Source organism: Aulonocara stuartgranti, assembly GCF_965226115.1.
Source record: "Aulonocara stuartgranti genome assembly, chromosome: 23".
Lineage (NCBI taxonomy): Eukaryota > Metazoa > Chordata > Actinopteri > Cichliformes > Cichlidae > Aulonocara > Aulonocara stuartgranti.
Genome location: NC_138958.1, coordinates 8244577 through 8271596, shown reverse-complemented (window position 1 = coordinate 8271596; position 27020 = coordinate 8244577). Strand labels below are relative to the sequence as shown.

General features: G+C 39.9%; 2 protein-coding genes across 2 annotated transcripts; both read right to left on the bottom strand.

Annotated features, from left to right (window-relative positions):
* Window positions 1-8115, bottom strand: LOC309701379 (GTP-binding protein REM 2-like). The gene is made up of 6 exons (XM_082525503.1): window positions 8026-8115; window positions 7829-7880; window positions 4329-4638; window positions 4137-4210; window positions 2162-2339; window positions 1-591 (listed from the first exon to the last, which is right to left on the bottom strand). The coding sequence occupies exons 2-6, from the start codon at window positions 7871-7873 to the stop codon at window positions 299-301; spliced, it is 900 nt and encodes a 299-aa protein (XP_082381629.1). The 5' UTR covers window positions 7874-7880; window positions 8026-8115; the 3' UTR covers window positions 1-298.
* A 1052-nt stretch (window positions 8116-9167) lies between these two features.
* On the bottom strand, window positions 9168-15661 carry nrl (neural retina leucine zipper). The gene is made up of 5 exons (XM_082523186.1): window positions 15470-15661; window positions 12961-13771; window positions 12551-12850; window positions 11171-11386; window positions 9168-10902 (listed from the first exon to the last, which is right to left on the bottom strand). The coding sequence occupies exons 2-5, from the start codon at window positions 13573-13575 to the stop codon at window positions 10741-10743; spliced, it is 1293 nt and encodes a 430-aa protein (XP_082379312.1). The 5' UTR covers window positions 13576-13771; window positions 15470-15661; the 3' UTR covers window positions 9168-10740.
* Between the last annotated feature and the right edge of the window lie 11359 nt (window positions 15662-27020).

The window sequence follows — 27020 nt, the reverse complement described above, 5'->3', positions numbered from 1 at the left end:
TGTGAAGGTTGCAGTTAAATGTCACTACTACAGTTTATTTACATGTTTCTACAACGGTATTTTATCATCTCCTTTTCTGTCTACAGAGTTTCTATATCATCCTATCAACAATTATCCTCTGATGAGTGAGCCTCACAACATTGTCCTGTTATCACTGTTTCCTTCACATTTTCTTAGTCACTCCTCCTGTCTTGTCTACTCATTTGCATCACTACATCTTTTTCTCTTTGTTGGTATAATACATCCCTTCCAGCTATCCCTGTTAACAATCTAACCACTTGCTCCCCGTGGGGCACCATCACAGCGCTCCCAGATCGTGGCAGGAGCGGGACTTCTGCCTCAGGAACTTCCCCACCTCTCGCTCTCGAGGGTACCGAGGCACCAGACTGGACAGGAAACGTTTGGCACGAGATGTGATGCTTTCACGTTGCCCTCCTCCGCTCATGTCCTCGGCGCTTGTCCCCGGAGGCCAGGGAGACTGGCCCCTGGCTAGTCGCACCGCACACTCCAGGAGTTCCACGGTACGGTGATCCAGAGAGGCGGAGATCTCCAGATACAGACAGTTGAAAAGGGCAGCGCTAGACATGGCCTCTGTGAGAGGAAAACAGGAGACGGAGGAGATCAGAAAAAAGGCAGCTGTCACAGCTTATATTCAGAGCCACATGTCTTTTCATCCATATAAACCTTTTGATACTCCTTCACCTGTAATAGATTGTTGGTAGTAGAGGTTCCAAGCCAGGGCACGTCTAAGAGGAAGAGCTGCATGTCAGCCTTCAGTGACGACTAAGAAGGCTACTCTTACAAAGCACAATACTTGGGAAATATGTGATAAAAATGTTCCCGCTTAAGGTGGAAACAACAAACATGTTTCACCACTTGAGGCAAAAACACACCAGGGAATACAACCAGATGTCCAACACAAAAACAAATGAGTGACTCCACTGAGATTTACTAACAACACTCAGTACATGCACTCCATGTACTGAGTCAGGCAAGCATTAAGAAAATGTTCAGTTTAAAAAATATGTATACTGTCACAAATATTATGGTCACAAAACCTTCTTGAAATGTTGAGCACTACGTTGCAGGTTTATGATCCGTGCCTTAATCTGTGTTCAGAATACAGAAAAAGGCCATTATAACAACATAAACCATCACACGAACCTGGCCTTAAGCAACAAAAGGGTGCCCATTTATCCCAGGCCCACCGCTGTTTCCAGTCAGCACATCGTAAAACACACTGTAAAGTATGGCTGAATAAATGAAATAGATTTGTGTGTACACAGCTGAATCAATAAGGACATGTAGCTGTAAATATTGTGATTACACCGTAAGTCATTAGCAACCATGATATGTTGTGTATCATCTAAGGCTTGTAGCTGGGGTTATGGAAGGATCTTCTACTCAAAGGAGCAATTACCCTTTAAAAGTGAAAATTTCAGGATAAAAGATAACTAAAACAGCAAGAGCAAGCTTTTATCTCTTGGTAATGAAAACTGTGCTGGAGGGAAGATGTCTGCATGCTAAGTGAGATATCTTTCATAGTTTTCCAACTGTGCAAAACACGCAATACGAAGTATGTCATCAAGAGGTTTATACAACGACTGGATCGCCTGTGATAGTGATAGTTAATATTTACTGATTAAGTAAACAGGACAGAGCTTGTATAAAGTAAGCTAAATCAAGCTGGAATTTTTTGCTTTAGTTTCTTTATATAGTTCTGTAGCACATTTGTCTTTAGTTTCATCTTCAATGCAGACCATGATCTCCCTCTGCAGTATTGGTCTGCAGGGTCATTTAAATAAGGAAGAATGGCATACACTGGGTTGAAAAGTATGTAGTTTCATAGCCTGTGTGATATAAAACTGTGGCGTGTGGACAAGCAGCGTAGTCACGGTGAACAGGCTTTTGCTTTAACTGTAATTAAACTCCCACACTGCAATAAAGCATGACATTCACATTTACGTTGTTTATGGAGAGAAAGAAAGAGCGTAAAATGTCAATGTCAAGTGTAATGAAGAAAGCCAAAACAGAACTAAACTGTGAAAAGAATCTGCTCCCAAAGGAAATGCTTATACTTTATATGAAAGAGTAATGTAAAGTGTAATGTATCAAAAAAAATATTTTTTTTTAGGTGACTTGGAAAAGATAATCGTCTCACCTTGAGAGGTGACCTCACGCGTGCGAACGAGGTCACTCTTATTACCAACGAGGATTATTGGAGTCTGGGGCTGAGTCTCTCTCAGGAGAAGCCGAAGTTGCGCGGTACGGTGGAAGCTACGCCTGTCAGTCACCGAAAACACCAAGACGCACACCTCACTCTGCAGAGCCGACAGGTCCTTAATGACAAGCACAGGGACAGAGGATGATGCATTTTTGTTCTTTGTGAAATATAAGACACTAAAATAGAAATGAAATTTAAAAAACCCAAAACAAACTCAAAGATTCTAATTCAAACTGATGTAGTGTTTTGCATATGAATCAAAATCTTTTTCCTTCATAATGTTTTACTTTCCAGTGCTCTGATGAATATTTCCACCAACCCTAAAAATACAGAAAAGAGAAAGATTGTGTTTGAAGAACCAGCAGGTGGCTGATCTGTCTTTTTAACTTTACCTGAAACCCTTGTTAGTCCACAGCTGCACACTCCTCTTCCAGCAGCAAAGGGACTCCAAAAATATCAAATTCCTGAGTGATTTTTTCACACAAACTGAACTCACCATCACTTTGTCTTTAGTCAGTGCTGCCATGGTCCACTGAGTTTTCATTAAATTTTAATTAAGTCTACAACTGAGCACAGACCAAAAGGAACGTATGAACCCTAATGGTGTAACTGGGAAATTAGATAAGTAGATTCCTTGGTGTGGTAGTTAGCGCTGCAACCTCACGGCAGATTTGAATCCATGTGCCAACTGAGGCCTTTCTGTGTGGCATTTGCATGTTGTCCCCGTGCCTGCGTGGGTTCTCACAAGGTACTCCAACTTCCTCCCAGGGTTCAAAGCCATAATTGGCGTTTCTAAATTGGCTGTAGGTGTTAATGCGAGCATAAATAGTAAATTTGTCTCGCTATGTAAAATCTACAACAGACTGGTGACCTGTCCAAGCTGTACCCAACCTCTCTTGCCCCACAACAGCTGGGGTAAGCTCCTGCCACAACCCTAAATTGGACAAGTAGTTAGAAGGATGGACGGATGGAGATTCCTTATAAAGCCACAGTTTTAGTGTGTTTTAGCATTTCTCACATCTGGTAGCACAAGGAGTAACACATTATAATCCCCCACATCAGAAAAGACAGATTGTGCCACAAGAGTGTAGCTTCAGCGTTTTCGCACATGCACCTACAGTAAATCAGAAACATTAATGTAGTCATTTGGCACACCAGCTCTGTGGGCGACTCCTTCTCTGTCTTTCTGTATGTTTCTCTCTCTCCTATTCACATCCTCACGCTGATGCCTCAGAGCTGCACTCACGGGAAAATAAGAAAGTGTGGAAAACAACCTGATAATGAGCTTTCCTTCAGTCGACCAGATGCAGATGCTGCAGATTGACTGTCCCCTTTTTGTCCAACAGTTCTCTGAGCTTGACAGTTTTTGTTACAGTGATGGCAATAAACAATACAGGGTGCTCCAAATACTGTGCACACTGTGAGCAGATCAAATGCTAAATATGCAGTAAGCATTTGTTTATATATTGTAACTGAACCATTTTTTATGTCAAATGTAAGCTGTATTAGTAATCTATCAGAGGCAGTCTACCCTGCCCCCAACAATAAAATTGTGCTCACGAGTGCTGTGATATACTCGTGTTCATGCATTAATATGCTGTCAGTTCTGCTTGCAAATTTCTCTACACGCTCTTTCAAACTCTTTTTCTATTACCCCAGTTAATCTCTTAATACAGCGAAGCTTTATTCCTCCCAGCACACAGAGTTCTTCAAATACTGAAAAGCAAATGAAACCAAGTGCTGAAAAATCTAAACTGCAAAGGAGCAATTTAAGCTTCTTCTTCTTAAAGCAGTCCAAGTATTCAGCACAGAGGAGCAGCTGAACACACTGTATACAGCTGCACAGAGGGCTCACTGGCCTAATGAGGGAGCAGGAAGCAGAGTGGGAGCTATGAAGTGTTGTTTGGCTCACCTGTCTCCAGTTGTCATAGATAATGATGGTGCTCTCCTCATCATCCACGGTAACTGTGTGCACATAACCCTCCCCTAAGGACAAAGGGAGCAGCAGTTAGGTCTCAGGAGGGAAATGGGCACTGTGATTTATTTACTTGCTGCTCACTTACTCCACTGCAATACATTGCTCTGCATACAAACAGCACTGTACCATCAGAATCCACAGATGCAGTCCTGTCCATGTCTCCCGCGAGGGCCAGGGCCAGAGAGGACTTCCCGACGCCATTCTGCCCCAGGAGAGCAATCCTTAGTGGCCCGTCAGGTCTGCCCTCCACAGTCACGGTTGGAGTATCATCCAAGGCAGGGCTGAAACTGTTTGGGGGCACCGAAGGCCCGGCCGCACCTGACGCCCAGTCGCATTCATCGTGGACGGCTTCTTCTCGCCTGAGCTGGTGCTTAATTGGCAGAGGAGTGCTTCCTCTGCGAACGGTTGGAGTGCTGGGCAGAGTCATACTGTCACACTGGTGGGAAAGAAGAACATAGACAGACAGTGTAACACTCGTGAAATAGTGATTCCCACATGCCAACCAGAGCAAATCCCAAAACCTGATCTACATGAACCTCTCCTTATTTTTTCCCTATATCTTTACTGTTGTGGATTCTATGTGCAAAAATGTTTGTGATCATAAAGCTCGGGCTCTAGGTTGTAGATATCCCTGATAGGATCATCAGGCACACAGCACTGGCTGTGGCTTTGCCCTAAGGTTTGGGATAAAAATAAATAAGGATTATTCTGAACTGGAAAGAATGTAGTTTTAAAAATGAGCAGTTCCCCTTAAATGGACTGCAAAGACAGAAAGAACTTCTTTTTAAAACCCTGAAAATTCAAAGAGTGTACAGGGAGATATACTTATTAGTCACTAACATAAGTGAAGCATTGGAAATCCTTGCTTCAATAAATCTCATAATGAACAAAAAGCTCCCCAGTCAACACAGCAATACTAGGATGGAGTAGAACCTGACTAACCGCTGGACCTGATATTACTCTTTGCAAGCAGCCCAAGGGGAACACATTAGATATATAATGAATTATGACATGGCTATTGTCTATAGACTTTTTAGCAATGCATTTGATTAAGTAGTGAAATAGCCTACACAAAGACAAGTTTGCTTAACTGTAATACATAGTCTGCTATTTGTGCAGTAAAATCCCCAAAGTAGTCAAACTATGTGATGATACTATTTCAAATTGATCCAGTCCATCATATTCTTCATGATATTCTGTGAAAATGTTTCTCACATTAGCAACACACACATACTGTGAAGTTTGGGTTCACGTTTTAACACCTAGAGAAACCGTTTAGTGTCAACCTGACAGCTGACTAAGGTCAGCGAAAGGAGGCAAGCAATGTGGCCTCACAATAAATAGACTCTGGATATAAATATGCAGATTCTGTGGGCAAGAGCTTTGGTACTGAAAGCTTTTTGGTTTTTGTTTGCAGTGCTGAGCAATCATGTTTGAGTAGATTTGGGTTGCATGGAAATAAACAAACCCTGCAAAGAGCAAAAGAGAGATTATATTTGCTTAGATTAAATTTCAAGACCATCAGCTGTCATGTGATGAAGAGTTATGTCTTTATTAGGTTTTTTAAAAACAAATTTATCTTATTTATCTTCATTATCAAACAATTACAGGTGCACAGAACAGGAATTCTTGGCCCAAATAGGCTTTGTTGTCCCAAAGGCTGAGTCATCAGATGATAACACATGGGTATCTGGGTTAGGTAGCAGGTGTTGTAATCTTAGCTTTTCTTCTCCTGCTACTATTTATTGATTTACCTTTGAGCAAAAATTGAGAGTTGTGTTATAAGACACCCTTTTCAAAAGGTTTACAACTATGCCTTACAATTTTTTCCACCATTGTCACTGGCATGACACCACAGGGCAGATTTGGCTGTAAGTCTTAAAGATATTAAATGAGTGTTGGATGGGTTTAAATGCAATGCCAAGTTATTCGGACATCAATAAACTTGTTACACATTGAATCAGCTGGGATCAAATTTGGCATTCTGTTTGTGCTATAGATTGTCTATAAAAGCTATCCTGCCATTGCCTTTTAGTTTATGAAGTCCTGTGAATTCATCCCAACTTAGCACTTTGAACCAGATGTGATGAGTGAGGGTGGGATTCAATGGAGAAACCAAAAAACACTGTAAATGACCTCTCAGTCATAAGGTAGACCGGCCCTAAAGCTCTGCTTAATTGTCTCTCTGTATCTAATTAGAGCCATTATTTTTTTAAAAAAATGAAGACCCTGGTGTATTTAACATGATTTGAGACAAGCAACTGGGACCATGACTCACCAGAAACATCTTAAATGGGACCATAGAGCAAGAGAGCATTATGGTCTATTTCCTACAGACTTCTTTTCAATGGCAACCAGATGACTCAGCCTCTGCTGGTGTTTGGAAATAATGCAGGTCTAAGGCACTGTGACTGTCTTAAATCTCAGTCCATTTAGAACCTACCTCAGTCTTTTAGATATATTTGCGATATTGCATGGATCCAATGCCAAGTAAATAGAGGGCCAGTATTGCTGATACCGATAGCGATACTGATAACTTTAACCTATAAAGGCAGCTTATGTAGGTGAGATCAGTATGTCATGTTTTATGAGATCACCTCTAAATCCCTGTGGTTTTTATTTTCCATAATAATAAGTTAACACAACAAAACAGGCCTTTCAGCTTTTCATGTATTTTGAAACTGGATTTCTTTTTTTGGAGACCTGAAATGTAAATGTGTGCTGCATACTGAATCCTAGTGGTTAGAAATAAAGTATCCTTTCTATTGCGCTAGTATCGATCAGATACCGATAGCACCGTATGTATATCGATAAACTATTGGTATTTGGATCAGTTCTCCCACCTCTAATATTTAGTCTAGATTTATGTCCACCTGACAATATTTATTCTTGTTTTAGCTGTTTCTGAAAGTCTTAAAGAGAAAAATTTGGCATTTTAGCTGCTAAATTCTACTGTGTCGATTATTTAGCCAGAGGGTGTTTTAAAACACACCAAATTATTTTGTCTACTGAGTGGTATAATTTTTTTTCATTTTTAGTGGCTGCCTTGACAACAATGGCAACTTAATAAGTAATTTTTGAAAATGCATATATTTTCAGAAATTAATAAATCGATTTATTGGTTGGATTTCTGAGGATTAATGTTAATTAATGGGGTAAACCTGTTGCTTAAAGGATAACCTTCAGTTCTTGGAACTGAGCAACAACCATAACATAGCAGATCCCGCCCTCCCTGCAAATAGACGTAACTAAGAATTGAGAAGTGGTGACAATTAACCTGAGATTAAAGGTTGAATGAAAACCAAAATCAGTCGAAAGGCGACATAAAGTTCTTGGAGGGCTGAAATGACATTTAAAGTTTGAGCTGCACTAAGCCACCGAGTGAGTTAATTATTGAGCACCATTATAATCGGTTGTTTATTGCATTGTGGTTAAAATTAGTCATTGTAGCCGTAACTCCATTATAAACTGACTCCTTGTATTTTGTAATGCAGGACACCCCCTCCCTGCACCACCACCACCTACCTACAACACTCACACACACACAGAGAGATTCAGCAAGAATACCATACACCGTCAGCACATAACCTCAGTTCCCTTCTTTTTTTTCTTTTCCTGCACCTTACCGTGGCCGCATTCTCCTCGCTGTCTTCGGGCACATCTGTCGGCATCTGCAAACTGAAATCAAGCGATCGGAAATGAGGACTCCAGAAGATATACAGGGAAGAGCATCATCACCATTCTTCCTCCTCACCCATGCCACCCCCACCCACCACTCTCACTTTATGAACCCCTTATCAAACAGCCCGGTATGATCTCTCACCTGTCAGGTGGTTATCAGCTACTAAAAAGTAAGCACTAAGCGCGGTCTCTCTCTCTTTCTCAATCTTCCCTCCCTAGCGCTCTCTCTCTCTCTCTCTCTCTCTCTCTCTCTCTCTCACTCTCTCCCCCCCCCCCCCCCCCCCTCTCTCTCTCACTCTCTCTCTCTCTCTTCATTTCGCTCTTCGCTGTCATTCTGTGTTCTCAGGTTAGGGCCCAGGTCCAGATCGGTAAGTCAGTACTGCCATTCATCATCAGCACTCCACAGACTGACTACTGTGACTCACTGACTTGACGCCTAAAAAGCTCTCCAGATCTTGATTTGCTGCCTAGAGAGGAGAGGTGACACCACTACCACGTGCTGGAAATGTTTACTGCAGGTGCATGCAGCCCGGTGATAGCAGTGAAGCGTGATGCATGCGTGCATGTAGGGAGCAGTGCTGTAGGAAGATGCTCAGAGTCACGAAGCATTCACTGACCTCTGGTAGATGGAGGCGATGCAGGAAGCGGCCGCTAGGGGGCATTATAACATAAGTAATCACATTCCTAATTGACTTTTTTGTGTGTGTGTGTGTGAGAATGTTTAAAATGTGTTATTAGGTTATCCCTGCTGTAAAACAGAGACTTGATTGCCTACCCATTTGCTTACAAAGTTTAATAGCCCTATTTTTTAATTTTCTTTGAAGACACTCAATATTTTATTTGACAGATTAATTTCCAGTTCACCAAAGTATTTTCTAGTCTGTTATCGAAGGAGTGTATATGAACATGTTTTCTGTCAGAGTGCGAACATGGCCATGAGCAGTGGTGTGTCCCTCCCACACAAAGCCACAATAGACTCCGGCAGTGAGCAGCCAGGGCGCTATTATAGCCCTAATCCTGCTCCTATTATACAGGCCAGAGAGAGAGCGAGAGACACAGAGAGGGAGGTAGAGCTGAAGATGAGGTCATCCCAAACAGCACACACCCAGGGTCACTGCCTCACTATAGAGGGGCAGAGATAAAGAGAGAGATGGAGCCGGACATGGTGCTGCAGAGAAAAGGCTTCCAGGAGATTGACAGTGGCAGAATCTAGGATAGGTGAATCGAGAGATGAGGTTTAAACCTGTGTGCAAGGTGTTAAAAAAAACCCTGACACATCACAGGGATGGTAAAGTAATTGGTTTATTGTATATGCATATGAAACCACACTACAACAGGAGCAGGAAACCATGATAAGGGCCTTTGTTGTAAAATAATGTTAATTCTAATCACAAATGAATAAAAGAATAAACTGTAGGAAAGTAAAAATACACGCTAATGGAATAAAACCAAAAAAATAATTAGAATCAGTACATAAATAAACAATAAATACCAAATAAATAAGTGAATAAATAAAACAACAATTTATGTAACCTATACCCAAACAAAATAAATAACTCTAATGCATTAACCCTGGCAATAAATTCATGGGACAATTAAGAATGTGTCTCCATGAAGATTTTCTTTTAAATCTTTTTTTTGCATTTTTTTTTCATCCCTGCACCATAAATTTTCTGTTGCATCAGTAGCCCACAGTACCCGAGTCCACAGTGACCAGCTCTGTGGTGCTGCATGTTGTAGTAATATGAAAATGATCTGTGTTTTCACAGAGCAATGCTTTTTCCTTTTTTCTCTCTCTCTTTTTTTTTAACAGAGGTATTCCTTCTGCCCAAAAATAGCTTCCTAGTCTGAAGAACTGGACACAACCACACAAATCATGCCACACTTTTTTTTCTTTTTGCTTGCTGAAATGGGTTGCCTCTTTTTTCATTTGCAGTTGCTTGAGTTAAGCACACTACCATCCCCGTGTCTCTGTATGTAAAAACCCATTCTCGAGAGCACACAGCAAGTCTGTTAATGGCTGAAATTTGCCAATTCCAACTGGCAAAAGTACATTTCTTTTCTAAAACAAAAGGTCAGTTTCCCCGCTATTCATTTAACACAATCACTGGAAGATATTCTTGTACATTCTTTAATCTATGATTATTAATCTTACAAAGAATACCAGGTCTTGGTGAGCTTAAACACTTTGGTAGGCAACTGTGAAATATTAGCTTAACTGCATGCCATGGATACTTTATCCAAGCCCATACCACTCCACATCCAACACCACTGCACTACTCAGACCTCTGCAGCTTTAGCAGCTTAATATAAAAAGAAAAGAAAAAAAGAAAAAACAACTACACTGAGCCTCAATCACTCACTTGCAAAGTACATTGCAAATATGTAATATTGCATAGATAACAATATCAGACACTATAATAGTTTTATTGCAAGATAAAGCTGTTTTTTAAAATCCATTTTCAGAGTACTGTTTGTCACCTGTTGCACTGATATCACCAGCAGAAGCTCTCAGGAAACTCTCAGTCAGTTTTTTGTGCAACCATGATTCACATTTAAATAAATCTGAGCCTGTGAAGCAGCCCAGGGCTGAGTCTAACCCTATCAATTAACAGTCAGTTCCCCTTTAGTCATTCAAGGGTGGTTTTCACAGTTGTATGATCCCCAAAACAGCCTTCCAAAGTCTCTCTTCCATTTTCTCTTTCACACACACACACACACACACACACACACACACACACACACACACACACACACACACACGCGTTCTTGTTCCTTCGCTCCAAGTCTGATTACTCATTATTGATTGCTCCACGCTGGCTTGTCTATTTTCTTTGTGCACCCCTGTGGATTAAACTCAGAGGAAGTAGTCAGGGGGCGGGGAAGGTGGGTTGCTGGTGTGGGTCGGCTGGGCGTCACCACCGGTACCATGGTTTGTGCTGAGCAACTTCTCATAGCGAGCCTTGTAGGCGTCTCTCTCCCTCAGCACTCGCGTCAGCTCGCACTGTAGCTGTTCCAACTGATGAGAAAGGAGTAGAAAGATTGTAATTTATCTGCGCTTCGCTGAGCTAAAGTGCAAAGATGCTCACTTGGAGTGCATTATTTATTCTATCTGCAGAATGTGTCAGCAGTTATGTCAGATGCTGCATGTTTTTGCTGTCCTCACCTACTTTAAAACCAGAATTTCCCATTAAAAAGCTGGCTGATATTAATGATTAATGCCAGTGTAGAAAAAGAGGCAAAATCTCAGGTTTGACACTTATGAAAAGAAATTGAAGACTGTGTACCTGCTGGGTAAGCAAATGTTTCTCAGACTCCAGAGCGTGCCTGTGCTGTAAACGCTTGTAGCGGCAGGACTGGGCATAGCCTCGGTTCTTTAGCGTGCGGCGTTTCTGCTTCAAGCGCACCACCTCGTCCTTGCTCACTCCACGCAGGTGTCGGTTCAACTCGCGCACTGACAAGCTCACCAGCTGCTCATCAGAGAAACGCTCGTTTGCCCCGCACTGAGGAACAGATGGAGACGACACACATAAAGAATATGCTGTTTCTCACCATTAATTGGCAACAAGACACATGCAGGAAATTATGGGAGGGTGTGCAGGGTGTGAAGCTGGTTCTGGCAAAGCTTTAGATTCATATATGGCATGAATGGTGTACACATGATGTGTCAAACTGAGTGTGTGTGTGTGGTGTGTGAGCGTGCCTGGCTGTCAGGGGGCACATTCTGGCACCACATGTCTATAATCTGTCATGTAATCTGACTAAGTGTGGGAGACAGTTATCAGGATTACCCACAGCAATAATAGCAGATATTATCATAAGCTCACACTGTGTTCCATATAGAGATCCACCCAGACATCTTGATCAACCAGAACACAGATTACAAAGTTTATTTACCTTTTACATGCAGTGCAGAATATTCACAACTGAGTTATTAATAAGATACTAATGTAGTTTTAAGCAGAAATACTTATCGACAAACATTTTTCTTCCTGAGGACACCAATAACAGGCCGGCTGTATATACAGTTAATGAATGAAGGGATGCACCACCCATGAGCTTCTATGCCTTTGCTTCTATTTATTCCCCATTATTTGTAACGAAAACTGAGAAATTATTACAAAGTAATTAGAAAAAGTGGCTTAACTTTTTTTTTTTTTTTTAGGTCTTTCAAGATTTAGTCACCACCAAACTGGCATCACATAACAATCTGCAACATTGAGCCAAAATCTTGGTGCATCCTTTATTGTAATAATGCAAATTTACAGTATACCTTTTAAAATACTAACATTTAGAGATTTACAGATGTCAGATTATAACTAAATTAAATTACAGAATACCTGCAGCTGCTAAACTGTTTTGGGAAAAAATGTTCCCAAATTTTCCCTTAGGTAAAGATTTATCTTCCCTTATTGTTGCCATGTGGAAAACAATCCTTAAAGTGATACTTCAGATAGACAAAGACATTAATAACCATGTTGTAATGGCCTAATCCTAATCCTTTGCTGGACCATCGCTCCCTCCTTCCGCCCAGCCTTTTAATGCGACTGTTTTCTCGCTTCACGTCTTTTCCCTCCAGGAATTTCTCATGGTTTACTGATTAACGCTTCCTGCTGAATATTATAATCATAATTAGGCCCTCTCTTCAATTCTGGATAGATTTGTACCTGATTGGTTTGTGGGTGGTGATGATGGTGATGGTTGCCATGCATGGGGTGGTGCGGGTGATGCTGATGATGGTGATGCTGGTGGTGATGCTGGTGGTGATGAAGGCGGCCCTGGGGGCTGAGGGGTTGGGGGTATGGAGCAGAAGCAGGGTTAGTGTTGGGGAGGGAGGGAGGGCCTGATGAGAGGAAGACGAGTGGGCGATGGCAGATGTCTGCTGCTTTGGCGCAGGAGATGTCACCTCCGCTGTCGCTGCTTGAGTCTCCCAGGTTGCTGCTTGAACTCTGAGAAAGACCTGGGAACTGAAAAGAGGAGGTGCAAATGATGAAGGGAGAGAGAAGTATAAAGTCAGTTGTTTAGTGGGTATATGTATAATGAATAATAACACTGACATAGCATAAGAAATTCTTACCTGTGAGCTAACAGCTGCTGCAGCTGAGTTCAGTAGAGCCTCCACAGCATCCTCACACCCCAGGAAGCCATTCACCTGCCCTCTCTCTCGGTCCCCTCTCTCTGGCACCCCTCCCAAGGCTCCCAGCAAAGTGGCGGGCCCCGTCACCTCACCTCCAAACTGTTGCTGCAGTGCGGCCAGCCAGATCAGGTCCTCCAGAGAGGCTGGAGTCGGACCTTGAGGGCCGCCATGGGCTGGACTGCCTTCCACGTTCCCCTGAGAGCCGGAGCTGATGTTGGAAGTGAGACTGTTGGGTATGGAGAGGGGAAAGGAGATGGAGGAGGACGATGAAGAGAGAGAAGAAGAGCCCGAAGGGGGTGGGTGGGCATCGCTGAATGTGGGCGAAGGTGGCAGTGAGTTGTAAGGGCTGGAGCTCAAGCTGGAGTCCTGTGGTGGGTGGCTGGTGTACGGAGAGCTGGAGGGGTCATGGGTACCAGATTTAGGGTACGCACATGGAGGAGGGAGCGGAGGAGTGTCAGATTTGACCTCAAACTTGAGAAGGTCAAAGTCGTTTAGGTATTCCATGGCCAAAGGGCTTGGGGGGAGAGAAGGCATGGGGAGGGAAGGAGAGGACATGATGTTTGTCGCTGCTGCTGCTGGCGGGAGCTTCAACAGGGTTTTTACGTGTGTCAGGATTGTTGAAAAGTCCAGTCCTCTGACTCAGTGCAGCTCATAGACAGCGGCAGCGGTGATGTCAGAAAGTCCACTGGTTGGTGAGTTTCTTTTGTGAGAAACTGTATGTCCCCTTTTCCTTGTCTCTGTTTCTTTTGTCCTGAAGAAACAAAAAGGGAAAAAAGGGTTTGGATGGAAGGGATAAGAGTAATGGGTGGTTGATGTTGTCTATAAGAGCTGATAAGCTGTAATTAATGTTACTAATTTTGTGCAGCATAGATTTAGCACTCATAATTAATTAAAAGAAAGCTAAGAAATGATGCATCGAACCAGAAATATGTGTTTTTTATTTAACTTCACTCGTTCTTTTTCCTTATTAAAACTGGAAGCCTACATTACCCATAATAAAAGCTGACAATGATCTTTGAGGTGTGTTGTGTTGCAGGCCTTAGGCTGCAGAGGAGTGGTAAGCTCCTCCTACATCTACATCCAGATTATTTTCATTTGAACTTAATTTCCAGCCTTGAATTTAAATTAGATATTGCACTACTCCCAAGCTCTGTCAGCTCATTCATGAATACATCTAAAGACCCCCTTTAATTTAACCATTTCAGTTTGACTGATATATATATATATATATATATATATATATATATATATATATATATATATATATATATATATATATATATATCAGTCAAACTGATTCTATCATGAAATGCCTTAAAAAAAAAGGATCAGTTAGAAATGGGTAAACATCAAGGTAGGCTGTGTTTGTATATTAACACACGAATCTGCAGCACACACCTCTTGCATCCCACACATGTAAGCAGTCTGTGTACATAAAAAACACAAAGTTTCGTGCACTTAAAAAGTGCATTTCCTCTCTTGTAATTATATCAGTACTGAGCGTCACATTTCTTCTTTTTAAGATCTCCTGGCTAAATGAAGAAACTGAATAAAATGTGCTGCCTTTTGACAACATCTTCTTCTGCATGTCAGGTTTTGCATTTGGAATACTTCCATGTAGAAATACTTTCCAGGTTGCTCAGGAAATGCAATATATCTAGAAACATCCGCTCGCTGAACTCATAAGCAGTTGAAGCAGAGGAATTCACAGGCTTAATCATTTTTGACAGAAAGATCCACAGGTCTCAGAGAGCAAATCCAATTATCGAGCACTTCAGACTTTAATCCAGAGGCCACGACTTTCTAAAATTCTATACAGCTGTAAATTTACTTTTAGCAAAAATTGATAACAAGTTAAAAGTAACATATCAAGATAGTAAAATGTGACCTTTTTTATGCATTTGCTGTCAAATTCATGTTCAAAAACTCGTTTTACACAAAAAAAGAGTTACATGACAATATTTTAGAGTAACTTATAGAAAGTCTGAGACGATAAATGAGTTAAATATTAACATAATAAGTCAAAACATTCAAAAACAAATGAAGAGGCTAAAAGTAGTGTCCTCACAATATAACTGAAAAGTTCAACACTTCCATTATGCTACAGGGGTAAGTGCATCAAAGAAAGCTGTAAGTGGTTTCCGCCAATACTAATTACACTCCTTCAGATGTAATAGTTGTTATTAATAAAATGAACACCTAATTAAAAAAGTCCACCTTTGACTAGTGCCTCTGCTTCACTGCTCATTACTTTCACCCCCTGTGGCTCAAAATGGATTGTAAAAGAAAGCAAACAGTGACAGGGCTCCATGGAGGCCTCAGTCTGGCTCCGGACCAGAGTTACAGCAAAAACACACACATGAGAGAAAAAAGTAGAGTGAAAGCAGGCCGAGATAAAGGCCCGGTGTGAGAGACGGTCAAACAGGCAAAGTGACTGAAAAGATCTTACCGTCGGTCATAGAGAAGGATGGTTACGAGCTCTTGTCAACGTCCCCACTGAACACACACACAAACACAAATAATCGACTGACTGGTTGACTGACACGTTTGGAAAGAGACACAGAGGAAACAGCGTGTGTGTGCATGTGCGTGCGCATGTGAGTGTGTATAGCACTCTGCTACTGAGTGCCACTGCCCCCTTTCTTTCTGTCCACTCTGCTGCAAATCCCTGTTTGCGGCAATCCCCTCCTCTCTCTCTCTCTCTCTCTCTCTCTCTCTCCGTCTCTCCCCTCCACATCCCTCTCTCATAGTTCACAGGCATGTTCACGCTCTCTGGCAGTGTTTCCCCCGCTTCACTCTGTCACCCCATCCCATATTTTGTACTCCTTTTTCTTTTTCTCTTCTTGTTTTACACGTTTCTGTTTCCTTGCATACACCCCACACACATACCTCCAAATTCCCAACTCTCTCCTTTGATGCGACATAAAATTTCTTGCAAAAGAAGCAAAAACACTTCATACATGCACCGCTTCCTTCATCAACTACATTTCAAAACTGTTGTTCTGCAAAACAAGTATCGCTGACACTTCATGAAAGTTTACTCAACTATCTCTGAATATTTATCTCTCGGACATAACAACTTTAACAATTGTGTTGCTGCAAGTTGGACTGTAGGCTCTGTGCTGCCTCACAGTGGATAGTCACATATCCTGAACTGAAAATGAGTCAAGAGCAGCTCTGCTTTAACGCTAAAATGCTGTTAAATATTGAACCTGTGAGTTGTTACAGTCAACCAGGTTAAAGACAAAGTTTTAAAAACTCTCTAACCCACAGACCCTGTCACTGTAACCACATAAGGTCAAATGAGTCTAAAACCATACACTTATTGTGTTGTTTTTCCATCTGATTGGTGCCTTTTTGTTCAAATGTTTCACTGCAATGGAAGATGCTTTAAAAAGAAGAAGCTGTAGAGTATTACTATTAAGGTCACTGGATGTTTACTCGAGACTCACAGATTATACAGGTAACACAAAAACAACAACAACCCACAGAAGAACAAAGAAAAATGGGGGAATTTATTGAAAAAAATTGTTTTAAATTACAGGATTTAGATAAAAATTGTGTTGCAGCAATTGGACACTGTCAATTTAAACCAGTGTCCAACGTACTTGTCAGCAGAGGTGCAATCTGCTCATGTACTGTGCTTTGGTTCAATTTCAAGGTACTTTTATCTTACTTGAATATATTCACTTTTTAAAATTCATCGTGGTAAATTTCCCAGAGAAAAAAAAAAATATATATATAACACAGGTTTTGAATATCTAAACCAGCTGGCTGTTGGTTTATTCTAACATGGTTTTATGTTGACAGTCTACAACATAAAGTAATTATATCCACTGATACAATACAATATCTATAATTTTTATAGTATTGCTTTTGTGCATTTGATGCCTAATATTTCTCATTATTTTCTCTGCATTATTGTAGGTCTCTGTCTTACAATATAAATTGCCTTGAGGTGACTGCTGTTGTGGTTTAGCTTTATATAAATAAAACTGAATTGAATGTTTTCTGGTGTAATTTCTATTACCACTGTTTAATATTAAATAAATACATACCAGCAGTGATTCACCCATTAAGCTCATCCCATTTATGGATTTATTCAAACAAAGTAATGAGTCTTAATTATGTATTGCCTACTGGCCCCAAAGGCAAACAGCACTTCTGTGCTTCATTATGTCTGGATTAATTTGTAGCAGTATAAGTTAATATCATTTTAAGCATAAAAGACTGATAATTTAGATGTATGACTGAAAATGTATCAGTGAACAATGATCTCACTAACTGGATATGTTTTCAGCTGGTAGATATTCATCTCTGTGGGTACAGACCCAAAACATTTCAACAAAGAGGTTCGTGATTTGAAATTAGCACCCCCCGCGTCGCCTTACTACCCTGCCTCTCACAGTTAGGATCAAAATCTGTGAACTAATGCTGTTTTTTTTTCTTCTTCCAAGCCATTTAAGTCTGCAGGGAAATGCACAACAAGCGTTTCTCGATGCTCCTTAAAAGCTAAACTTGTTAATCCCGAGTCTCTCAGTGTCTTAATAGCGTCTCGTTCAGGAATCAGTAAGTTAATAGTGCCTTCACAAATCTGATTTGGACTGTAAACAAAACCTTTATTGAAAGCAGACATGCTGACTCGTGGAAAAAAAAAGCACAAGACTGATAAACAGTTTAGTATTTTACTATGTAATTAAAAAAATAAATCTTTAATAAGCAGAGATGTTACTGACAGCTAAATAAGATTTAATAGACATAGTAAAATAGAAAAGAATTTAAAGGTAAAAAGCTTCTGTTCTCTTCTTTCAGTTTCTGTTTCCTCTGCTCTCTACTTTAACCTCTCTATCTGGCCATCATTTGTGTTTCCGGGGAAAGCTTAGCAGCTAAACCAACAGGGCCTCCTGTGAGGGCGAGGGACAAAGAGAGGGAGAGACACAGAGGAACTTACCTCATACTTCATGACAAACACACAATCACTCCTCCTGCATCTACACACATTTATCTTTTAGCATCTCAGTGTGCCTTACACGCAGGTGTGACCTGAAGTTGATTCAAATGATTCACTGTTCGTTTGCTCTTTTATTTTAGAGGCAAAGGTAAGTTTTGAGGTCGTGTGATTAAGATAACGTAGTAGAGGTCGACCAATATGTTGACTGGCTGGTGTTGTTTTATCACATTAAACACACAGTGACACAAAAGCTTTTTTCTTACATAGAGTAGTAGTAGTAGTAGCAAAAAGATTCTTGTAATAATTAGAAAATTATGTCATCATATATCAAAGAAGCTCTGACTCCTTGAAGCAGAGTAGCATCATATTTGAGCATATTGTATGCAAAGTCCAGCTGTAACTTGGTAACAAGTAGTTGGAACAAAAACAATGACTTTTCTTTTCATTACCATAATTTTTCCATATCATGTCTGGCATACTTTAATTAGAGTACGATGATATATTGAGCCAAACACAGAATCATTTTAATGCAAAACTGAAACCTCCACTTTCTGAAACCTCAAAAAGCTGATAAGCCAAAGCCCAGTAATAACAGAAGGTAAGAAAAAAAAAAATCCAAACTAACAGAAAAAGTTAGGCACTGGGGACAAAGGCAAGAAACATGGGATTGCACATGAGGGGAAACAGATGATGAGAGAGGTAAATAAAAACTAGATATAGATGGCAGGCTGATTAGTTTACGAGACACAGCAAAGAGAAAGAAAGGAATAAAGACAGAAAGCAAAAAACACAACAATTCACAAAAGAAAACAAAGTACAACATGATGACATGATGTAGGGAAATAACTATAAAGACACACTCTTTGCAAAGCGTAGTCTGGATTTGATTTGCGGAGGAAATGTTTAGCTTAGCTTTGCCAGGCTAACTGTGATGACATCGTATCCTGTTTCCTGTCTTCATGTTAAGCTTACTGACTGCACGCTATGACTTAATATCATCCATGCCGATAAAAATATATTAGTCTTACAATATATTTAGAAAGAAAATACATCATGCACTATTACACTAACATTTCTTCACAACAGATAAAACTGGAAACACTCCCTTGCAGGATGCTTTTAGATGTAAATTGATGATCTGGCAGAAAAGACTCCGAAAACTTGAGCAGGCTATTGGCCCTGACCTCCTGAATGTGACACTGACCCCCCTATCAGCTCTTAACCCGGTTTCATAGCCTTCAGAATTACTACTTAGAGGCTCTGAAGGCCAACAGAGGACATGACTTGGACTATTTGGACTGTACTCCCCCCCTTACTTCCTTCACCACAGGAGCTACTGAGAAACTCAGGATGAGGCCAACTACAAACAGCAGGAGGAAACAACTTGTTGACAAAAAGCAGGAGACATGAGTAAGAGAATACAGACAGATAGGACGGAGGGATTGAGAGAGTGACTGATTTGAGGATAGACCTGGACTGTTAGGACAGATGGTGTTAGCTGGAGCACTGTAGGGTCCCAGTAACTCGGTCTTATCCCACAGATACATGTCCTAATCCTGACTAACTCTGCTACAAGCAACAGGCTTACCCGTCTCACCTCACAGGGGCTCCCTCCCTTGTCCTTTGTCTCCTTCACTCTTCATCCACACACGCAAACACACAGAAACAACACAGTACTCAAAAAAGATACGTGACCGGTTAAATGATGCCTGTAGGATAATCACATTGTGCCAAAGACACAAATGTTATATTATGCTTTATATTTCGTCCTGGTTTTACAACATCTACATGCACTAATTTTGACTTTTTTGACTGAAATTTTATTTGTAGTGGCTTCAAAAAGTAGTTTCTATATTAAAAGGATTGATGGCAAGTATTTTGGCTTTAACTTGAAAGCGACATTACAATTAATATACTACTAGGATGTATTCCAGTTCTCCTAATTTATAGCACAGGTATTGAGTTATTTATAATAGTAATCATCATAGACTGTATATAAAGGATGGCTCAGTGTTACGGCCCTAGCAGGGCCTCCTCCTGAAGGTGCCTGTGTGGGCGTGTCCTTCAATCTCTCCTGCCACCTTTTTCTTTTGTGCAGCTGACTCTCGTCAGTAATTAAAGGGATTTAAGCCCAGGGACAGGTGAGCTCTGGCCCAGAGTGCCATGTGCAGCTAGTGAGCTGCCCTCTCTCTTTTTGACTTATGTTTTACTTTATTGACCAATAATTGACTAATTTGTTTGTTTCCTTAAATGGTGATAGCGGCTTGTCCGTCTCTTTTAGTTGAATATTAACAGAAACTTTAATAAAACTCTTTAATTTAACCCTTTTGCCTCCTGGACTCCTTTTTCTGACCTGGACACTTTTTGTTACTCCCCCTCACCTTGTACACCACTCAGGGGAACGTAACGCTCAGATTAATAGTCTATATGTAATTATTTTGACCATGTTTTTGCTTTGAAATCATATGTGACATCAAGAGGGAGAATTTTTTAGGAATCATGGGCTCTGCATTCTCTGGTAAATCACAAGGTTTGACCATGGTTTACAAAATTAACATCACATGGGACTCAGTAGGATGCATAACTAGCAATTAAGCCAATAAATTCATCACGAATGCATTTAGTGAGGACATAGATCGCAGGAGAAGTAGGATAATTTTACCTTAGACTTGAATAGAATTGGATATTCTTTTGCAACCTGTGTAGCCGCCCACTGTTGCCTATTCCAAATAATACAGTTTTTGAAATATAGTCTTTTATAAAAGGTCTGTGATTATTATATGCCTTTTGTGAAAATGACATATATGCAGCATTTATCCCTTTTGAACATACTGCATCCACAGATCAGCCACAATATTAAAACCACTGACAAGTGAAGTGAATGCCATTGGTCATTTTGTTATGATGCAACGTTCTGCTGATGTGGCTTCTGGTGCACCCGGATGTGTAAGCCTCTAGAAAGCCTAACCCTGCTGCTAAATTCCTGGTGCAAAGCACAGGACAGCTCCAGACATCCTGTTTGCATCTCCCAACTGATCAGAGCACGATCATCACAATATTCTGCAGATTTGTTTCATTGTTTTGGCTGAATTGGTGTATAACTAGGCTGCTTACAGTTTACCTTATGATGAGCAAGCAGAAAACCCATGCAGAATGTTGTGATGCATTCATAATGACCGTGTACATCACATTGGCTCATTATCTTTGGAAACAGCCATTTGCATAAATATTCTATATACATTCTTCCTCTGGGGTCTTTGCTTATCATTTAACTTCCTTCTCCTGGGTCCTCTAAGCCGAGTGTTTTTCTAACAGGCTTCTAATCCATCACTTCAGCTGCTAAGCTTTAAATTGCCCATTTAAATTTGACTTTGAACTTGTGCACCTATAAGCTTACACATTTCATATCCTGTAAGCTATTTACAGTCTTTTATTGATTTCCACTCCAGACCGTCTTACTCATCTGAATGGAATTATGAGGCTAGTCACGGGATTAGATCTGATTCTCCCTCTGAAACTAGTGTCAGATTAACAGATATCTGTGCCTACATAAACCATCTGTAATGTACACATAAGCTGTCAGAAGCACTGCTATTACCTCACCTACCCTAGACTCAACCATCTATTCCCACCTCAGATCAATGGATACACTTATCGTCTCTATTTGTACACTTCTACTGATATTTTGATATTTAAGAGTTTAATCCTTTGGAGACATTTGCCACAAAACAAGCTACAATCTTAAAAGGAAAATAACACATATTATGATGTTCTTACTATTATTCATACACATAATGCTTGAATACTGATCACTTTAACTGGCATCATAATTATGCACTTACAGAATATAAAATCCATTAATAAATGAACTCTTCATTTGATCCATAAAAGCCATAATTTTCTTTTTTTTTTTTTTTAAATAATCAATTAATGACAGACTCTAAATCTGACAGTTTAACATGTCTATGAGCACAACATTACGTCAACACTAAACACGCAAACAAAAAGTATTAGACGGCTTTAATCTTTAAAATAAAAACAACAAAGATGAAGAGAGATAGAAATTGGGGGTGGCAACAGACAGAGAGACAGAGGCGGTGGTTTTGGAGGATGAGCATGAGGAAGAGAGGGATGAAGGGATTAAGGTGGTCGATACTTTGGCTCCTCTCCCAGACTGAGAGATGACACTAAATCTGTTAATTCATTCCCCCTCTATGCCCCTCCCTCCATCCTCACTCGTGTGGCTGTTCTGATTCTTATCCTCTTGCAGGATTAGGATATTTTTACTGTCATTCTTAATGTCACAAACACGTCAGGCACTTTAATGCTAATACTATTCCCTGAGTTAATAGTGCACCTCACTTATCAATAATTCAGATGCAGTAAAATTTTCAGTAAGATCGTCAAACTTTTTGAAAGTATCTACATTAGTGCAAGAATAAAAATAAAACATTTATTTTAGCTGTTAGGACATTTACAACTGTGTTTGCTTTAAACAGATTCTGCAGACGGATGTTGTGGTATTTATGAGTTAATCTGGTTATTTTGGTGGGTTTGCATTGCCTCGTTTTTCTTTAGAAATAGCTTTGCCTCTTTGTGTTTATGTTCATACTGCACTGTATTGTACAGCATACCTCCTTTATGCTTTGATCATTTAAAAACTGTAATAAAGGTTTGTTCTTTTTATAACAGTATGTGTTTCAAGCAGTTTTATTAATTCTAATATTTGATTGAATGTGTGGATTTAATTTTACTCATGACAAAATGTGATTTTTGTTAACAATTTCCAATTCATTTCAAATTAGTTGAAGCTGTTCCTCTTAAACACCGCAGTTTATCCTAGAATCCACCTGCAAGTGCCACCATGCTCCAACAGCCCAAAAATGACATGTTCAACATTTTAACCTATACTTTTCATTTTTTATACAAACTTTTCGTGGACATATTGTACCTAACAGTATCTGTGTATGTGCATAGATGCACATCTATGAATGTACCTCAACACCTCATCTATGCTTTTAGATAGACACACTCGCATAACCAGTATCAAGTAAATATACATACACCCCCATTTTCATTGGTTACTAATATTTTGGTTTGGGTAGTTTAAAAATGATTTGTATATTTCCTCTAGTAATAATTGCATTTGTCCATAATTAGGATTCAAAGAAAAGTTAGCTTCACCATGTTGTAGATTTCCTTCACAGGTATGTTCAACTGAATTAGAAAATCACATGGCAGCAACTCAGTGCATTTAGGAGTGGTTCAGGTGTCCTGCTGAAGTTCAAACTGGGCATCAGTGTGGAAGAAAGGTGGTTTAAGTGACTTTGTATGTGCTATGGTTATTAGTGCTAGATGGGTTGGGCTGAGTATTTCAGAAACTGCTGATTTACTGAGATGTCACACACTTACTGTCTCTGAGGTTTACAAAATATCCAGTGTGCTGCGGTTCTTTGGGCCAGACTGCTTTGAGCTGATAGGAAGGTAACAGTAATTCAAATAAGCACTTGTTACAAGCAATGTATGCAGAAAAGCATACCATAGAAGCTTAAACATTAGCGAGAAAAGCGTTACATGGTCTAAAAAGCCTCCATCTCTGGTGTGATATTTGGATGGTAGATCAGTGGTGTAATAGTGTGAGGGATATTTTACTAGCACACTTTGGACTCCTTACCAACAGATGAGCATCCTTTAAATGGCACAGCTTACCAGGGTATTTTTGCGGATCTAGTCTATATCTCTATGGCCACCGTGTACACATCTTCTGATCATTCAAATCATTTCAAAGTCGTTTTTTGAACATAATGATTCCACTGTACTAAGATGACCTCCGCTGTTACCAGAGCTCAATAGATCTCCTTTAGGATGTGGTGAAATGGAAAATTTGCATCATGGGTGTGCAGCAGACAAATTAGCAGTAATATTATGAAGCTATCCTTGCACAAATCTCAGAGGAACATTTCCAGCCCTTGTTGAATTTATAGTAGAAATAATTAATTGAGCTCTGAAAGCAAAAGGGCTCCAAGCCAATACTTGCAGACCTAGTTCAAGTATCCAGTGACTGTTTAAAACAACTGTCAGTTAGTGCAAATGATGTCTGTCTTAAAATGTATGTCTTCAAGGTTTCAGCATCAACTTTTCTTCTTACGTGTTTTTATTTATTTTTTTTGCAATACCGTCTCAGCATGCTTGTTAGGTATGGGCGGTCCATGAGGCACGTGTGACTGACAGCTACAAATGTGAATTTGACTTTTGAACCATGGCTTAAAATGATCCCAGTTCTCAAACAGAATAGACTGCCTGTCCTGAAGACATTTAAAAATAGATGTAACCACACATCAGTGAGCAACTGGTTATGCAGGCAGTTATAGACTGTTTAATGAACAGGTCAAAGCTCACCCTTTTAAATTTCTACCAATTTGGCAACAGTGCGCTTTAATTCCAGAGTTTTGATTGCATTCATGTTCCAATCAGGATGCATTTTAATCACATGCTGACTTTTACTGCATTGCCGCATTTTGCAAAAATATTAACATTCCCATCTCTTAGTATGCTTACAACTCTTTTAAACTCTTGCTCACTGTTCTTTGCACATTTTTATGACTTCAAGTGAGATAACCCACTCTTAGAAAGAAGCTGCCAAGTTCTTCCTGGTTGCTGTATTTATATGACAGAATTACATAATTAGCAGTGAGCAGTAGTTCTGTAGGTTGTCTTCATTAGTTGCTACAAACCATGGACTGATGTTGTTTGAGCCACACCATCTGACAAACAGGCTGCTGGGCCGAAAGATGACTCCAAAGGCAGTAGCCTCTGTCACCCATTAGGGAGGCAGTTCCCATGACAACCCTTCTGAACAGCTCACTTATGACCTTTGCAGACGTGGTTGTAATTACATTAAATTACACTGCATCTTTTCCTTGTCTGCTTTCATGAGTCATTATCCATGCAACTACAGCACACACAGGACAAAGGATTTTGGCATTAGTTGTAAAAGGCAATGTGCTCAATCTAGAAGAAAGTCATTTTTAAGTTGTATTCTGCACTTACAATAAGTCACAGACGCTATAGTCAGGCTGGATCCCTCCTCATTTCAGAAGGAAGAGCAGAGGATTTTAATTTTATACCGGAGGGGTGTTGGGAGCTTTGTATGAACACATTCATACGCATTTCTTTGGATTGTCTGCATCCTTTTATTTTCACTTATCTTTCTCTTCTGCCCACACATGTTCTCTCTCTGGCTCCTCTCTTCCCTCGGCCTTTATGTGATCGTCATGTTGCTTGGTAACAAGCAGAAGAATGATGAGGAGAAGAGTAGGATGTGTTCACATCATCCGTAAGAAACATGGTGAGCTACAGTCACCATAACCGCAGCCATGAAACTTACCCTAAAGTGTAAGACTGGAAAACTTATGACAATTACGTTTTGGTTTGCTATGTTGCAAGCCCAACATTGTGTCTTATTTTCATCTGTATTTGAGTTTAATATCTACCCATTCTAGTTTGCTTTGGTTGAAATAAACTTCTCTCCAAGCAAAATCTACTTCTTCAAGCCAAGACACTGTTCTTTTTTTCTTGGTTTCTTTGCTTTCTAACATGTCTGTGTTCAGTGGAACATGTGGAAAATAATGCTAAAATTTTAATTTAGGTGTTTATTTTACACTTTGTTTATCAGATATCTTTATCAGTTGGTGTAAACAACATGACACCATGGATGCATCATGCCTCAGCACCAACTGAGCATCATTTAAACACTACAGCATACCTGCTTACCATGTCCATACCTTTATGACCAAAATCTTTAGATGACTCATTCTGATTTGTTACAAAGCTGAATCTAATTTTAAAACATCATATTCCTAAAACAAAAAAGTTTCTCTCTGTTGAATCTGGTTTTATCCAGTGTTTAAGTAATTATCCAAATGACTGCCTAATTATATAGATAATGATGCTCATTTATTGCACACTGAAACTGTTCAGAAAGCTTGCAGTACTAATAATAGCTCTCTTAATCCAATTAATCAACTGGGAAATTGTCACTGTGATTCCAATACAACATACAAAGTCATGCAGTAAATGTCTTTTACAGGACATTTTCTTAAAATAAGATACTGTAACATTCAAAGCCAGAAATCTCTGCCCTATCATAAATGAAAATAAATAATGTGTATTTTCTCATCATTTGCATGTGTTAACGTTAAAGAAAATGTGTGATATGTTGAATATTATATTACGTTTTTTAGTTAATTAATTTCTTCTTTATTTTTTTTACCTTCCTTTAGGAACTCAAAGCTGCACTTACTGAAGCAGGTCTCTCCACAGTTAATCTATAACATAAATTTTAAAGTATTTCATGATAAAACGGATTCCACATCAGTTTCTGAGGTGAAGTGGATCTAAAAGTTCAAACCAGCACCTGCGTTATATTTCACTCCACCGTCATGAAGTCATTGCTACAGCTGCTGCCAACACACTCCATCCATGCTCACCATAAATCAGAGTTTGAGATGTTAAATCTGAAGAGAGCTGGTTGTTTCTCAGGCAGAGTAGCTGAGCCCAGAGTAGATTTGGGGAAAACGAAATATTTACCTAGAAAGTGTTTGTGATTAATTAACAAGGAGCTCATCAACGCAAACTTGTAAAACCAGTATTTCCCGGCCACCTGAGGGAGTTTTGGGATCTATTGCAGAAATGCATTCATAAACTCTGCAAAATATACACGTGTTGCATTTAATGAACTCAGCAATTAGTTTAAGTCAACTGAAAAAAAAAACCAAACACTTTCGCATTCCCCCAAAGGCTGTTTGCTCATTAAAAATCACTGACTCGGTGGGAAAAAATAAACCTGTTTATCTCCATTTCAGCAAACTGCAGAAATATTTCCTCACTGCGTGGCAGTATTGTAACTCGCATCTGAGTCATTACAGCATCTTTAGAAAAAAAAAAGGTCACAGCACGGTTGCTAATGACAACCTCCAAGACTGCTTCTCTTCTTGGATTGTGTGTGTGTGTTCGTGTGTGCCCAGTGGTTGCCTCATTTGTGAGGATC

Coding starts and splice junctions, on each gene's coding strand:
- LOC309701379 (XM_082525503.1), bottom strand. CDS start 7,873: ATGCCGACAGATGTGCCCGAAGACAGCGAGGAGAATGCGGCCACG. Junction 4,211..4,328: donor TGCATCTGTGGATTCTGATG/GTACAGTGCTGT, acceptor CTTTGTCCTTAG/GGGAGGGTTATGTGCACACA. Junction 592..2,161: donor GCGTGAGGTCACCTCTCAAG/GTGAGACGATTA, acceptor TTCCTCTCACAG/AGGCCATGTCTAGCGCTGCC.
- nrl (XM_082523186.1), bottom strand. CDS start 13,575: ATGTCCTCTCCTTCCCTCCCCATGCCTTCTCTCCCCCCAAGCCCTTTG. Junction 12,851..12,960: donor CAGCAGCTGTTAGCTCACAG/GTAAGAATTTCT, acceptor TCCTCTTTTCAG/TTCCCAGGTCTTTCTCAGAG. Junction 10,903..11,170: donor AACATTTGCTTACCCAGCAG/GTACACAGTCTT, acceptor CTTTCTCATCAG/TTGGAACAGCTACAGTGCGA.